At 41.4% G+C, this 17575-nt stretch overlaps 1 protein-coding gene across 4 annotated transcripts in view; it reads left to right on the forward strand.

Annotated features, from left to right (window-relative positions):
* The window catches only part of arhgef4 (Rho guanine nucleotide exchange factor (GEF) 4), a 115008-nt gene extending 100507 nt beyond the window's left edge, over positions 1-14501 (forward strand). For 3 of the 4 annotated variants that reach the window (XM_034862498.1, XM_034862500.1, XM_034862501.1), the window contains 9 exons: positions 4174-4353; positions 5098-5298; positions 6402-6581; positions 6915-7147; positions 8758-8887; positions 9211-9342; positions 9957-10200; positions 11214-11291; positions 13014-14501. In XM_034862498.1, coding sequence (XP_034718389.1) covers positions 4174-4353; positions 5098-5298; positions 6402-6581; positions 6915-7147; positions 8758-8887; positions 9211-9342; positions 9957-10200; positions 11214-11291; positions 13014-13171 — 1536 coding nt within the window. In that variant the 3' untranslated portion in view covers positions 13172-14501. The remainder of the gene's footprint in view (positions 1-4173; positions 4354-5097; positions 5299-6401; positions 6582-6914; positions 7148-8757; positions 8888-9210; positions 9343-9956; positions 10201-11213; positions 11292-13013) is intronic. The other variant, XM_034862499.1, reaches the window with a different exon arrangement.
* Positions 14502-17575: the final 3074 nt, after the last annotated feature.

Raw genomic sequence — 17575 nt, forward strand, 5'->3', positions numbered from 1 at the left:
ATATATATATATATAAATAAATAAATACATACATACATACATACATTCGTATTATATTGCTGTAAATCAATGTCTACGTTTACATGCACATAATATTCCAGTTTTATTTGCCCTAATTCCGCAAAAGACGATTTTCCGACTAAGGTGTGTAAACAGTCGGAATGAAAGTGAATATTCATATATATATAAAATATATATAATGAATGAATGATGTCAAATATCAGTCTGTTGGTGAGTACAACCTTGTTGTTGTACCGATGGAGTTAGGGCTGTGGAAATGGACAATCTACTGAATGTACCATGTGATCCATCATAATACCGCCCAAACATTTTGACCAACATGCATTTATTTGTTTATGTAGCTATTATGTTGTTCAGTTACAGTATTCAAAATGCGGGGGAAGCTTTATTTCACGGGGACTTGGACGTATGAGCTGACTTGTTATATTTGCTTGCTACTACACACTAGCCACTGGAAATTCTTGATTTGGATTGACTGCCAGTCCTTTATTTTCCTATAACATAGGCCTGCACTAAAAAGCACGCACCTCTGTCACATGTATTGTTGTTCCAAATGAATTTACCAAGACTACACTCTACTGTGGGTACTGTAGCAACAGTTCTATCAGTTAAGCTAACTCTGAGGTCTTTTTTGTTTAGGGGGCCACTGGGCAGGTGTTTCCACATAATCAGGACCGCTTATCACTTGGTGGATAAAACATAAATTTCAACTATATACAGTGTGAAACTGAGTGACTCGTCTTTCCCGCTCTTCTCTCTGTTAGCTAACGCTCCACTTGTTCATTATACAGTAGTGATGTCGCTGGAGAAGCATTTTTGAAGAAACAGCAGGGGTCTGCATTAAAATCCACAGTTATCATTTGCCCACCTCTCCGAAAGCCCAGTTCTCACCAAATATTTACGTTTTAGAACGTTGCAGAGAAACGCTCCAGTGGTCTGAACCGGCCCGTCTCAGCTCGACTCAAACCAGCTGCTGGTGTCGCTGTGACTCAGCTGGTCGAGTCTCCAGAGGCTGGTTTAACGACATAAGGGACGTCACTTGTTTCAACAAAGAAGTCCTCTTGTAAAATCAGCTGCAATGAAATGATCCACAATCCATTTTATTTCTTTCCCACACTGTTAACGGAGGCTCAACGTGTGCCTGCGAGTACGTACGGTGGAGCGAGATAGAGACTGACTGAAGAGAGGGAGCGCCTCGGACAAAGCCCCGAGTCAGAGAAACTAAATGTGTTTTTGCTAATTCATCACCAGAAATGTAACTGTAGCAAGCATCTCACTATCACTAACGTTATCCATATTCATATTTAGACGCTAACGATACATTCAGCTTAAAAATGCCAGGACTGAAGTACAACAAGCCGTATCTATAGAGATGATGCACAGTTTTGTCTTGTCACCATTGGTGTGAACTGGTAGGTTTCAGAACGCTGCAGACCGACGAGTTGCAAAGTGTCAGTGCTCCAGGTTGAGCTTTCTTTTAGGTTAAGAAAGAACTGGCGCTGTCATTCCAAGGCAGCAAATATTGTGAGTTGTGCAGCTTGTTGAATGTAAAAAAATAAAGAGGCAATATACATTATACAATTCCAAATAGGTTGTGGCAAAATTGGCGCCCAAGCTGGTAGGGGGAAGTGAGTATTGATTTAAGATTCAGATGGCCGTACATGTTGTAGCACTCTTCAGCCCTGCTCTGTGCTTTTTGGCAGCATCACTCCAATACATCAATTGGATTTACAGGACTGATAAATGAAATGAAACCAGCTTTTCCCAACCTCTTTGGTTTGACTCCTGAAAGTATCCATTCATTATCAGACAGTCTGTGATCTGTATTTAGAGGTTATATCAGAATAGGTTTACATGGTTTCATTTTCAAAAAACACCATATTTCTGTTTTACTGCACATTGCTGCAGCTCCTCTTTTAACCCTGTGTTGAGCTCTCTGTTTTAGCTACAGAACATTGCACTTCTGTTCCATCTTTCTTGGGAGTTGCACATGTGCAGTACCTAGGTAAGGACTTCTAGCCAGTCAGAAGCAGAGTAGGAGAACGTACTATTCTAGCAGCTAGGCGACTATTATATTGTGCGTAACAAAGAGATGAGCGTTTGTCCCAGAAGTAAAGGCTGGACTACAATAGAGCTGTTTGGAGCAGTTTGTGAACAGTGTTTTCTGTTGTCCACAAAGTCCCAAAGGGGGGGACTTTGGGCTTTTTTACATTGTTAACCTATAACATGCACAAAAGATATAAAACACAATAAAGGAAAGGGAAAAGCCAAAAAGCAGAGTATGAGCACTTTAATAAAATTTGTGGCTTGACAAAGTGAAATTACCCTAGCCCAAGTCTTAAGCTAAATACAAGAATATTTGTATTGGTGTAGCATAAAGTACTGCATAAATAAAGTGTATGGGTAATAAAGATACATGGTTTTATGTATGTAGCACAGCTGCTGTGTGTGTGTGTGTGTGTCCCTTAGTCATGCAAAGCATGTTTACAACCGGTTGTATGCTGCTGTTTGCTATGATACAATGTATTAGGAGGATTATGTGGTGTCAAGTAGTCAAAGAAGATTCTGGAGAGAAGGGCAGCAGAAAGGCAAGATGGTGTGGGAGTGTTGCCTAGCAACAGCCGTATCGTCAGCTTCCCTCATCGCCGTGATGGATCAGTGGAGCTAAGAGACTGATCGCAGACAGAAACAAATGAAGCGACTATGTCTTTAGCAGCACTAGTGAGGTAGTGTGAAAGACGTCCAGAAAGAGACAAGCGTGCAGAGAGGAAGGAGGGCGGGCTGATGTGGTCCAGCAGGATTTGTGTTGTCTCTGCAGGAAGGAGAACAGCGGATGGCCTCTGTAGAGAATGGGACCATGTTGGCGCATTGAACCTGGTGTTGTGATATATGACCACTGCAGTGTTTTCATCAATAACTCTCAGATGTTTCTGGCCTCGCTTTGTTTTGGTCTCCTCTTCTTCTGTTTTTCACACTTCCTCTTCCCTCCTCTGTATCTTTTTCTTTGTCTGCTCTCACCTGAGCTTCTCAATGATTTTGCATTCTACACGCTGCCCTGTTCCTCCGCCTATATCAAAGCTTAATGATGAAGTTGGAAGGTGCAGAGTGACCCATGTGTATGGGCCCGCCTTTGACCTCATGGCATCAAAAGAAACCTCACCGAACACAACTTCACTGTGTCCCAAACATCTATTTTTTTCCATCATTGGGAATTAATGGACGACAGAGAGACCAGAACCCACGCTCAGCCTCCATAGAAGTTCATTAATTACCTAATCTAACTGCCTACCTATAATGGACACCTCGAAGGGCATTAACCCGCTTATGCTGCCATCACTTGCTAAAAAAAACATTTTAAGACCGTTAACTTCAGATTTTACTATGTTTTACAATAAAAACTAACCTTATATTTAACCCAGTTTCCCTGATAACACCTGAAGGTTGGACGAATACCTGGAACAATCATTCCCATCCCATAAGGTTGTTATGCAATGCACCACCAAATAGGACGGACCTTAGATAGGACGTGCCACGCTTGGCAAGGGGAAATATTTTTAGGAATCTTGGTCCTTATGTGCTCATAAGGGGCATGGTTACCTCCCCTTTCTCTGCTTTGCCGAGAGAGAGAGAGAGACATCCTGGCTTTCAAACAAGCAAAGTGGAAGTTGGTCAAGGCCACACCCCCAGCTACCGACTCAGAAGTGGCACATACTAAGGAAAGCTCATTGTGGGACTGGCTCTAGTGGCTGTAATTCTACTCCAAGGCTGAATTTTAGGAAAGAGACTTCAGATATGGTATTAGGGGACCACTAAGGTCTATATAAAAGAAACTTCAGATACAGTATTAGGGGACCACTAAGGTCTATATAAAAGAGACTTCAGATACACTATTAGGGGACCACTAAGGTCTGTATAAAAGAGACATCAGATACAGTATTAGGGGACCACTAAGGTCTATATAAAAGCACCATGTCATGGGACCTTTAAAGAGTGTATTGCACTGAAATTGTGTAATGTTGCATGAGTAAACCCAATCCTTCATTTTAGTGGCTGTTTGTTGACCCCCTGTATGACTAACAGGTTCCATGTTGCAACCATGACATTCCAGCTCATGTCTGACCTGTGACCCTTTCTGTGGTGCTTCCTCTGCAGCTGATCAGTGATGGCAGCGTGGTGTACGCTGAGGCCCTTTGGGACCATGTCACCATGGATGACCAGGAGCTGGGCTTCAAGGCTGGTGATGTCATTGAGGTAGTGGACGCCAGCAACAAGGAGTGGTGGTGGGGCCGCATCATGGACAGCGAGGGCTGGTTCCCTGCCAGCTTCGTACGGGTGAGACAAACCAGTCTGTCCAGGCTGCTGGAAGAGACCGACCATACAGCATTTGATTAATACATGCAGCTGCTGCAATACTGACAGACTGAGTAATATGAAGCCTTAACTCCTTATCAATATTTCTGCAAAATTGTAGCTTCTCAATAAGACACTTGACACAAAACTTGAGACATGTAATAACATATTATAGGGTTATAATAAAGTTTGTGTGCTTGTTACTCCTGTAAACCAGAAACTATACAACACATTGTTATGAACAAGTTGAAATCAAAAGTTATGCACCACAATTTGTATATTTTACGAAATGATGTCGACCGCTGGCCGGTCACGTGACATATAAATTTAGTGGTTGTAACACTTCATTTTAGTCTAAGGTCTGAGGAGATTTTTAAATATCTTTTTAAAATCACATTTTTAGGGTATTTGCATACAACTGGATACCCATGTTTTTCATATCAAAATGTTCAGAACAAACTCGGCTTTCTAGAGCCGTAAGGTTGATGTTCGAATTTAGAAATTTCTCAAATCTCCTAAACTCAATTGTTTTGGTGCCTGAAATGAGTTTACGAAAGTCTTGGGTTCACAAAAGTAGCTTAATATCTGAATGAAATAATAAATAAATGTCCAATGTGGAATTTTGTAATAACGCTTCTTGGAGTAGGGCTGCTGTAAAAACATCACTTGGACTCGCCGGTGTGTCTTTTGTCCTTGAGGGTTTATAGTTACTTATGTCCTCCCTAGTTGCGTGTGAACCAGGATGAGCCCATGGAGGAGTATCTGGCCCACCTGGAAGGGCCTCAGGCTGGTGAGGAGAGTCGGGCAGGTCTGGGCTTGTTGCTGGGACCAGGTTTGCCCTGCAAAGAACAGATGAGGACCAATGTCATCAATGAGATCATGAGCACAGAGAGAGACTACATCAAACACCTAAAAGACATCTGTGAGGTCTGCATTAGATCATGTGAAACATGTAAAAAAATGTATTTTACTGTCTTGGTGAACCATGAGCCAGACATCATGAATGTGCTGCCATGGCTGTGGGGATGTTGGCTCACTAACGCACATCTTGTTTTCCAATGTATTACATCTCCAGGATTGGCAGTAAAACAGACAATCTTTGTGAATATATACACACACACACACACACACACACACACACACACACAGACACTATCGGTCTAAGGTTTGGGGTCACTTAGAAATTTCACTTAGAAATTTCCATATCTCCCCATTATAAACAGAATACCAGCTGATAAGAGTGTGTGTGTGTGTGTGTGTGTGTGTGTGTGTGTGAGATTGAGGTTTAATGGTACAGTTCACTATAAAAAACTGCTATTTATCAATCTTGATAGTTTGGGTTGTGAGTTGGCCAGTGCCGGTGATGTTGGCTGTAGAGATTTCTATCTTCTCTGCAATATAATTTGTCTGTTGGTGCTCAAAACACCCCAAAAATACATTTGAAAAACTCAACAGCCATGTCTCTTTTCAGAAATCATGACGCAGTTACTCAATATAATCCAGAGACCTGGCTGTGAGCAGTTTCATGCTGAAACTGTTTTCTTTTTTGCCAATGTGCACCCAGCAATGGTAACACTGAGCTGTTGGAGAAAACAGCTGTATACACACTAAGGAAGATGCCATTAATGTTCAGATATCACAATGGCGGAAGCATGAGCCTCACATGTGCGCTTTGTTTTGCAGGGTGATACGTTTGGCGGGTGTACAAAAAAAAAAAAGCCCGCTCAAATGTCAAATGTGCTTTTTGGGGCGCTTTGAGCACCACAAGCCAAGTGCCATATATTTCCATTACATTGGAGAGAAGGCTGACACCTCTACAGTCAATATCTCCCAACAATGGGTAGCTCATACCAGAACTCTGGTCAGAAAAATAGCACCACCGGAAAGATACAAATATTTGTGGTGAACTGTCCCTTTAAATGTTAGTATTATATTTAATACATGTTGTGTTTTGTGGTAATTTTTGGTATTATTTTTTATAAAAATAAATAAATCAAAGAAGTCATTGCAGCATTTTCGGTTTCCCTCAGGGCTACATAAAACAGTGCCGCAAGCGGACAGACATGTTTGCGGAAGAGCAGCTTCGCACCATCTTTGGAAATATTGAAGATATCTACCGATTCCAGAGGAAGTTCCTGAAAGACCTGGAGAAGAAATTCAACAAGGAGCAGCCGCACCTTAGCGAGATTGGCTGCTGCTTCCTCGAACACGTAAGCCGAGTCACAAAAGCCAATCGAAAATCATTCAATCCAGAGAATTTGTAGTAAGCCTACAAATTTCCACATAGTATTTCAAAAATTATGCCACCAGAGAGATGCTACTGTATTAAAGAGATGGCACACAAAAGAGTAATTCTGCTTAAAATCATCTAAGATCGTCTCTTTCACTTTGTTTTCCAAAACCCTCAAACTAATAGTATGTAGGCATAGATATAGTTTGCGAACATTGTGGGTGCATACCTTTTTACTCTGGGTTAACCATTCTACCCAAATAGTTTATTTTCTTCTACTGTAGCTCTTTCTCTTGTTTTTTTGTGTGTGTAGCAAACCGATTTCCAGATCTACTCCGAGTATTGCAACAACCACCCCAACGCCTGCGTCCAGCTCTCGAAGCTCATGAAGGCCAACAAGTATGTGTTCTTCTTTGAGGCCTGCCGACTCCTGCAGAAGATGATCGACATTTCCTTGGATGGCTTCCTGCTCACTCCCGTGCAGAAGATCTGCAAGTACCCGCTGCAGCTGGCTGAGCTGCTCAAATACACCAACCCACAGCACAGGTGACTACAAACTCTGTGTGTTACCGCGAGGGAAGACGTCCAGAGTTCCATTGGTGCATGCATGTGCTGATGTAAAAATAAATCACTTTATTCATTCGGCTTGATAAAGACCAGTGCTCATTGATCAGAATGGACAGATGCGGTTGATATCTATAATGCTTTACCTTATGGCTGCCACCCACTGGAAGACTCAGAACAGACTTTGAACTGACTCAAATCTGACACCATCTCACATCTAAAGACAACCATCTCACATCTAAAGACAACCATCTTACACCTAAAGACATCTAAAGACAACCATCTCACCTCTTAAGACAACCATCTTTCATCTGAAGACAACCATCTCACATCTAAAGACAACCATCTTACATCTAAAGACAACCATCTCACATCTAAAGACAACCATCTCACATCTAAAGACAACCATCTCACATCTAAAGACAACCATCTCACATCTAAAGACAACCATCTCACATCTAAAGACATCTAAAGACAACCATCTTACATCTAAAGACAACCATCTCACATCTAAAGACAATCATCTCACATCTAAAGACAATCATCTCACATCTAAAGACAACCATCTCACACCTAAAGACATCTAAAGACAACCATCTCACATCTAAAGACGATCATCTCACATCTAAAGACAATCATCTCACATCTAAAGACATCTAAAGACAACCATCTCACATCTAAAGACAATCATCTCACATCTAAAGACGATCATCTCACATCTAAAGACAACCATCTCACATCTAAAGACAACCATCTCACATCTAAAGACAACCATCTCACATCTAAAGACAGCCATCTCACATCTAAAGACAATCATCTCACATCTAAAGACAGCCATCTCACATCTAAAGACATCTAAAGACAACCATCTCACATCTAAAGACAACCATCTCACATCTAAAGACAGCCATCTCACATCTAAAGACATCTAAAGACAACCATCTCACATCTAAAGACAATCATCTAAAGACAACCATCTCACATCTAAAGACAACCATCTCACATCTAAAGACAATCCTCTAACATCTACAGACAACCATCTCACATCTAAAGACAACCATCTCACATCTAAAGACAACCATCTTAGATCTAACATTAAAGACTGACATAACGGGTAAAGACTGCAGATCTTGTAGGGTCACACATTGCAAGACTACAACTAGATTTTTTTTGAAAAATGTAACCAAGCTAGCTAGCTGACCGTGCTAGACCTAGGTAGCTAGCTGTGTCTGACACAATTATTATAAGATCCCTACAGAGGTTGACCTCTTATTTAATGAGTAACATGAAACAACCCTGAAATCGCTCTCCATTTAAATAAACTGTAATTTTAGAATTGTTAAATACAGTTCATTTATAATCCAAAATAAAACATCAAATCAAGTAATTGTCCTTCCACTGTTCCAACAATCAACCCCTAATTCACCAATTTACATGTGAAAGAAGAGGGTTAGGGGTAGTGATAATAGAGACATTCAGTGTTGATTTTGGTCTTTTCATAAAATGTCTTATCTAAAAGAAAAATATAGAATATCACCACACATATCTTTTAGGCTTTACACTCTGACTGCATGTTACTCTCTGATCTGTAGGGACTACAAAGATGTGGAGGCGGCCTTAAACGCCATGAAGAACGTAGCCAGGCTGATCAATGAGCGGAAACGACGCCTCGAGAACATCGACAAGATCGCCCAGTGGCAGAGCTCAATAGAGGACTGGGAGGTGTGTGTGTGTCTGTGTCTGTGTGTGTGTGTGTGTGTGTGTGTGTGTGTGTGTGTGTGTGTATATGTGTGTGTGTGTGTGTGTGTGTGCGTGCGCGTGCGCGCATTTGTGAGTGTTGCATGCATGCATGCATGCATGTATGTATGTATGTATGTACTGTATGTGTTACTGCGCGTGCATGCGTTGCCGTGTGTGTGTGTGTGTGTGTGTGTGTAACTGTATGTATGTATCTGTGTATGTATATGTGCATGCGTTGCTGCATGCATGCGTTGCCGTGTGTTTGTTTGTAACTGTGTGTGTGTGTGTGTGCGCATTCCATGCAGGGTGAAGACATCCTCAGCAGAAGCTCTGATCTCATCTTTTCGGGGGAGTTGAGCAAGCTGTCCCAGCCTCAGGCCAAGAGTCAGCAGAGAATGTTTTTCCTCTTTGATCATCAGATGGTGTACTGCAAAAAGGTGCCTCAGCATTTCACACTGCACTTTACACGCCTTTTATGCTGATGACAGTATGAGCTGAAGGGGAGGGGCTTGCAGTGTCTCCGTCTGTGGATGGGGAGATAACTTAAAGAACACATTTTGACTCCTGCCAGCTCAGTGTTTCTTAGCTCGGGGTTGGGGTGCTCACAAGATTTGTAGAAAAGGGGAAGATGAAGAAATGTCATCCTTTTTTCTTTTAAAAATACTTCATACTCCTTAGTCTGTTGGTCACTGTCTATTTGTTTTAATTGTGCCCAATTCCCCATTTGCACACCTGTACTGTGCTCACTGAGTGTGCTAACTGATGGTGTCATGAGTGGGCATTGCTTCCGTTAAGAGGTAACACGCCAAACTGATGGAGAAACAAATTAAAATAACAATAACGTTCTGCTTTGTAGTGTGCTTAACATTTCAGTTGAATTCAGAATATATGAATCGACAGGCCTGCCATCTACAACCGCTGTTGGAATACTGGTTGATTTGTTTTTAATAATAATAAATCAGACATATTGGCTCTTGCTGGTTCTGTAGAATACTAGTATTGCTACTTGTACTAGGATTTGTTGCTGAATTTGCTGTCCGTATCCTTGCAGGACCTCCTGCGGCGGGACATGCTGTACTACAAGGGTCGGATGGACATGGACCACATGGAAGTGATAGACGTGGAAGACGGTAAGGAGAAGGACTTCAACATCAGCGTGAAGAACGCCCTGAAGCTGCGCTCGCTGGCCGGGGACCAAGTCCACCTGCTGTGCGCCAAGAAGCCGGAGCAGAAGCAGCGCTGGCTCGGAGCCTTCGCTGACGAGAGGATCCAGGTCCAGCATGACCGTGACACAGGTCAGACATCTGCCCGGATCGTGTTCATGGTCAAAGAACCCCTATCCTACTCCTTTTAGACGTCCCATTTATACTCTTGGGATCTTACTAGAATAGGTTAACATGCTTTGATGTTCAAAAAAGCATTGGGTTTCTCTTTTTTCGCGTAAATGTGTGAGTTTTTTCTCGGAATGTAACTTTAATCTTGCATGTTTACGATTTATGGTCCGCTCTGTGCGTTGCTATGGTTGCTGTACACAAACTCACCAGCCGACAGTTTGCAAAGCTGCAGACCCGATAAGGAGAAACACAGCTACTTATACTATCGAATATTATCGAAGACTTGGACATCAACAGGTGTTTTGGTATATGCGCAAACATTGCTGTGCGGACCTTTTTAAGAAGATGGTTGAAAGAAGGAAAGAGGGAAGCTGTCACTTTCATTAGCCATGTAAATAGCTTAGTCTTGTAATAATTAATAACGTCTTTTTGGTGGGGGAAAACTAAATATGTGCGTGTAAACGTAGTCAATGAGCCGCTGAGCGTGCTGCGTTTTGATATCATGTGGGTTTGTTTGAAAGATACACACGTGTTACACACACACGTACATAAATGCACAATGAGTCCTTGATTTATAGTTAGATGATACACAGACCTGGTGTCTACCTTTCAGCCATGCTTTTTTCTCTGCAAAAACTACATCACTACATCAGCATTAATACTCTACTAAAAAAACTACAAAAAAAGAAAGAAAAAACAAACTGTGACAAATGTCTCTGATGCTGATCGCAGGAACAGGCCGTCAGAATGTCAGCCAGACTGCTTATTAACTGGCTGCTTATGGCACATTAGTAGGAATAAGGGTTTGGGTTGGATGTCGAGTCCTGCACAGTAAGTCTGTTGGTTTTTTTACCTTTTGTTACCAAACACAATGAAAGAATAACTTGTTGAGAAATTTTCAAACTGATAGTCTTGTAAAGCCACACTTTTTGTAACTGGGCTATATAAATAATTAAATACATTTCTCCTCTCAGGGTTCTCTCTCACAGAGGTCCAGAAGAAACAGGCCATGTTTAACGCCTGCAAAAGCCATCCAGCTGGGAAACCAAAAGGTATGCACCCAATTGTTCAGAGAAAGGCCAATAAGAAGCTTGCCTGGACCTCAGTAGTAGTGCAGTAGGCACTAAGCACCTGAGTGTGGTAGTCTCTAGTTTGTATCAGTGTAGACTCCAGATTCTCTTGTTCATAAATTTTATGTCCTTTTGTCAGAGAATATAATAGCCATCTTCTTAAAGAATAAGTATGTTTTTTTTCCAACCTGGACCATATTTTCCTATGTTTTTATGTGTAAGTGACTGATGGGAACAACAGTCTTTCCTACAGAGATTTAAATCTCTTTGAGACCTTTCTGTTTAACCAGAAACAGCACTGAGGTTGCTAGCTTTAAACCCACCATATTTTCACATAGATTGTTGTTCCCATCAGTCACTTAGACACAAAACTTGGAAACATAGGGTCCAGGTTGAAAAACAAACTTATAGTCTTCACTTCTCTGGGTAATATCAGTCTGAAAATGTCTTTCCTTCTCTCCTGGTTTGGACATGGGTCCAATGAAAAACGTAAATGCGCTATAGTATCTATAATGCATACTGCAGCACTTTCTATTTAAATTCTATGTCACCAGGACCTGTATCCTTCAAGCATGTCAGAATCCCAGTAAAGGTTGGACTAAGGTTAAAAATACTCATCCTCCTCCAGAATAGGACAGCAGATGTATTTGTGGAGATTCCTACACACGCTCGCAACAAGACAGGCAACACCTGCAAAAAAAAATCTCAGCGCTCAAGTTGCTTCAATTTTGCAGTTTTTTTTATTGATGTCTATAAAACTCCACACCTAACGGCCCAGAAGTTTTTACATTAAACAGAATCTTCCCCTTTTTCCAGGTAGGCTTTTCATCTGATCTGCAGGAAGTGTTGGGTTTCATTGACGTTAGCTTAACTGTGCTTCACAAACCTCGAAGCAGGGGCAATTGGCCAACATTTGTGAATGAAAATACTATTTGTGTTTAAAAGAGAAAGTCCGAGAAGCAGAGTGTTGACTATAACAAAGATCCTCTACTAGCCTAGGAATCTAAATGCACCCTAGCAACAGCTTATGTAATTCGCAGCCAGGGTTAATCTAGCAATTCTCCGTTGGCTTGCGAGCTGGAAAAAACAAATTCTGGTCAGGCCAATCACACCGTGTCTAGATCGGCGGGCGGGCTTAACATGAGGACGGCAGACTTGTGACGGTTTCGCGTGAATTCCCTGCTTCTTGAAAACAAAGAAGATGGCCGCAGCGGTCGTTCCAATGGGCTGTGGCCGCGACTCTGGAAGACTCGGAGTTAAGCACTGAAGTCATTCTTAAAAAAGGAAGATGTATTCGGAGTTTTGCCGACCGGATACGGCAAAAGTTTAATCTATCAACTAATGTTGCTGTGGTTGCTTGTGGTGCTATCTTATTGCGTGCAGTGGGATTTTGAAAGACAACCGTATATCCCGCCCCTCTGATTGAGCCCTGCCAATGGTGGGTTCCCAGACCCAACATGCTGATGGGGGTCTGGCTTGTCAGGCTAATCCTCTATGCGAAAGATAGCACTTTTCAAGCAACACAATGGTATGGTATGAAACGGTAGACCCTTCCTGTGTCCTATTAGCACACCGGCCAATAACAAAAGCAGATCTGAAATATAGTGTATTATGAATGCAGGCTTTCGGTCTCATTTCCCAGCTGTGTCTGATATCTCATAAAGTTCTATATGTAATGCGATGCTGTGTCTGTTTCCCTCTCAGCAGTGACCAGACCTTACTATGACTTCCTCCTGCGACAGAAACACCCGTCCCTCCCCACCGCCTTGCCCCAGCAGCAGGTGTTCATGCTGGCGGAGCCCAAGCGCAAAACCTCCACCTTCTGGCACAACATCGGCCGACTGACACCTTTCAAGAAGTGAAGGAGAGAAAATCGTAAAGCCGTGGAGCGAAGGAACTGAAGGGGGGGGTTGGGGGGAGAGAAGCGCTCTCTGCTCGTGCCTGAATAGACCCTTTTTAATTAATCTCTTTTTCTTTTCGTACACGTAACATTGCCCTTATTGAAACACTGATTTACTGTATAGATGAGGATTATTATGATGAGGACGAGATTAGTTTTTTTGAAAGCACTTTATAGGTTGGTTAACAATCAGACTTGAGAAGGGTCTCCCGGAGACACTGAATCAAACAGGGTGGGGTGGACTCATGCTTAACTTACTACTACTGCTACTACACCTCCAATCAAGCGCCGACTGGTACTAATACTACTACTGTACTGCTACGAGCGGGCGCGGGACTCCCGATTGTGCTGCCTCTGTGAACGACAAACAAAAAAAAATAGTTGTCATTTCTCTCCACTGTTGTGTTGTTTTATGATTTAACAGATGCCAAGTGTTCGCAGTGCCACACAGTTTTGTTTTTTATATTTGTTTGATCTGTGTCTGTTTATGAAGAAGAAGAAGAAAAAGGGAACATTGAAAGTTTGGGGGGGGGAGGGGGGGTGTCCCTGTGCTTTTTCTCTGTGCAAATATATAATATCAGGATTTTATTTGAGCTGGTTTTATTTTTTTTAAGTGTCTAGTGATCTCCATCCGCCAGGATTTAGTTCCGTACGTCTCTGGTGCATTTATGGTATTGTGCAAACACTTGGTAAAAAATTGTCAAATGCAAGAAGAAGAAGAAGAAGAAGCTTTTTCTTTTTATTCAACAAAACAGCAGCAACACACATTCCTCAAGTCTGATCCTCGACTCCTCCTTTTACCTACCATGTCAATAAGAGTAAACATCCTGTTTTTTTTCTTTCGCTCTCTCTCTCTTTTTTTTTTTTTAAAGTGCCATTTGAAGTGTGTCACGGATGAGTTACAATGACATGCATGGATGTGATGAAAAAATGCTGTGAAGAATATTTTTTTATCTCTGAAGAACCCTGCTATATTTAACCAGACTTCAGGAACTGAGGTTTTCATTGTGCTACTTGGCTGACAGCATCAGACACACACACACACACACACACACACACACACACACACACACACACACACGCTCTTTTATCTACCTTTACTGTACTTCTGATAGCCAGTGTTCCTGCTCTGTGTATCTGGTCTCCAGTATAATCTCATTTCTGATCGATGCAGCCCAGTGAAATCGCTCTGTACGTGCATTCAGTAAAATGTGCTCCTTTCACCTTTGTGTTCAAACGTTTTAGCTTCTGACGATACGGAATATTAAACATTCCTAAGCTGACACATGTGACCGTCAGTATGGGGTGATTATTGTTTCATTTCACAGTGCTGCGTCGCCCAGCAGACATCACGGGGGAAGTCGTGATGCTGTCCCTGTCATCAGCTCGGCGGCAGCTTTTAACTCCAGTCCAGTCAAAGTTCCACAAGTCTGCGACACCTACCAATCAGAAGGTTGGTGGTTCCATCCCTGGCCCTGCGGACCCTTGTCGAAGTGACGTTGAACCCCAAATTCCTCGGGATGCTTCGCCAGCAGTGTGTGAATGGGTGTGAATGGTTCCAGTGTTGCTAAAAGTAGCTAGTTGTTGCCAGACGTTCATTTACATATTGGTGACATCATTATGCAATCATTTGCGTAAAGCTTAGTGTTTGTATGGTGCTAAAACGGTCTCATAAGTATTTGTAACTTGTAAAACACAGTTCACAAATGAATGCAGAGCGATTTGTATCTGTGACAGTGCGTCTCATTTGTAACTAGTATTTCATCATTTGTAAATTAACTTAATATTTTTCAATGTGAATATATTTGTACCTCTTGTATGTGTGGGTACTTTTGAGACTGTTTTTCCTAAAGGCGCAGAAAAACTGTCTCAAAAGTACCCACACATATAGGAGATTTACAGCTCTGAACCTAAGCTATTACACTGACACTAATATTGAAACATTTCCCAGGCATGCACATAATAAAGATCTAGTTTGAAAAAAACTGAATCTTAAACTAAGGTCTACGTAAAAGGACATCTTTTCAGTGTTTTCAACCACATCTTGCAGTTATTTTTAATCCTTAACAGTAATGCAATTATGAAGAAAGTGAATGTAGACTTTCTTAGAAATTCAAGCATCTGCTATGCATTAACATTAACAACAGCAATTAAAAAGAAAGGAATACCTAACTACATTAAATACAGAAATATGACTCTACTATATAATATGAATATTTGTGTATTGCTATCCCAGGACAGGTTCACTTTGATAGATCTGAGGGCTGCAATGTAGCGGCCCCAGCGGACGTCCATGGCCGTGGTGCGGTGCTGTTCTTGGAGACAGTGACATCATCGTTACTTGGTGATGGAGCCAGTCACAGGTGCTCCTCCAGGTCAGTTACATGTTCAGGTATGTGCAGTGAAAACAAACTTAGGGCTGACCTGCTTCAAAACACTGCTAATCGTGATTATTCCATCAATATATTGAAGGGAAAACACTGTATAGTCATATAGTCCAGCAACAGTGACTGGGAGACTACTATTACTTTATTTTACATTATGTGTCAGTTTATTAAAATTAACTTCAAGTTTATTGCTTTCAACCATGAAGGTTGCAACTTCAGACAGCAAGAAGTACATTATACAAACTAGAGCCACATAAAAGTACAACTGTAAGTGCTTTTTTTTTTTTAAATCCAAGGTGTAGACGGAAGAGACTTAGGCTTCCGGTCGCCCTGATGTCAGTGGGAAAATCAATGGTCCATTTGGGATCCCCACCGTAAGGTTTGTTTAACGTTCACTGTTGATGTATGTCTGGATCAACGGAAGTGCATTTCCAGGATAAAAGCTGACAGCCTGTCAGACTTTGTCCCTCACCCAAGAAATTTGGCTGGTTTTGTTTGTGTTTGACTTGGAAACATCATCTGGCAACACTGCTTGTAGAACTAATCCTACATATCCCATGAGCACCATATCGTGACGGGTCATACATGCGTCGGCCGCGTGCCCAGCGTGAGGTATTCATTAAGAGCTGTGCTGAAGCAGAGAAGACGAACAGAACGATGTGAAACAAACCAGAGGAGCTGAAATTAAGTAGCAATGGGAGAAAAAAAAACATGTGGCTAGTGGAAAATCTGGCCTGGCTGTCAGACACAAGAGGCAACTTTTAATCACTGTAAATCTGAAAAATAATCAGTTCATTTACAGACTAAATCCCCACAGAGTAGCTGAGTGAGAGAGTCCTATACACACGGTGACATCTCTCTGAATCCCTCTGGAGACTCCCACCTTCTGTCAGCTGGGGCTGAAGAACTGCATAATAACTGTTTCTGATGTGTGCTTATCTGCTGCATCAGCCAAGTAGAAAACCCGCATGTGCAGGAAGCATCAAACAGTCTGTTGTTTCAGGTACTGAATCTGAAACAAGCCATTAGGCTTTTAGTTTTTTTATCCTTTTGAACACCTCTTGTTGATTGTTGTTGGTCAATAAAGTTTTCATTTATTCATCATTCATCCCTAACAGACTCATTGCACAGTGACAGAGTCACTTTAATTAGGTTACTGGGTTGTCATCAGTTTAAATTATATAACTGTTGAATTCTAGTTCTTAATAATTGCTTCATGTAAATTATGAATACTTAACTTATACTTACTAATTCTACAAAGTCACCTTGATGATTATAATCAGAGTAAATCACACATTTCCAAACAGCGTTCAATATTAACTTTTTTAGCCACCAGCCAAAAAGGCTAGTGAATGTTCCAATTTTATCAGCCACTCAATAGATTACCATTGGGGGTTTTATTGGCTGGTGAATGAATCAAATCTACCAGCCACTTGCATATTTCACCAGCATTTAGCGATGGTGCTAAGTTTAAACCCTGTTTCCATTCTTATTTACTGGTTATTGTCATACTTACCTCTTACCTTTCAGCATTTAAATCTCTTGTTCTTCCTTCCTTTCACAGGGCCTTGAATCATCTTTTGGTGATTACAGGTAAGGTATTGGAGAGATGCGGGCAAAATAACCAATGACCAATAATCAAATTCTTCTTTCCCTATTTCGGGACTTTCAATAGTGGCTGCACAATAAAGGAAAGGGAAGTGCAAGCATAATAACAGCACTTTAAGTTAAATATTTAAGGTCAAGTAAAGACCAAGCAAAAAACGCCATTTAGTCAATGTTGAAAAAAAAAAAAAAGTGAAGAATCTCAAGGCAAGGTAACATAATTTTACATCTTTATTTTGAAGGTCTACATTAAAATATAACAATGCATACATGACAGTATCACATACATGAGTCTGATATGTAAAGATATAAAAAAAAATGGAATTGGAGCCTGTGGAGAACATCAGGATGATTATTTGTTTCCTTCACATCTC

The sequence above is a fragment of the Etheostoma cragini genome, chromosome 22 (assembly GCF_013103735.1).
Source record: "Etheostoma cragini isolate CJK2018 chromosome 22, CSU_Ecrag_1.0, whole genome shotgun sequence".
Classification (NCBI taxonomy): Eukaryota; Metazoa; Chordata; class Actinopteri; order Perciformes; family Percidae; genus Etheostoma; species Etheostoma cragini.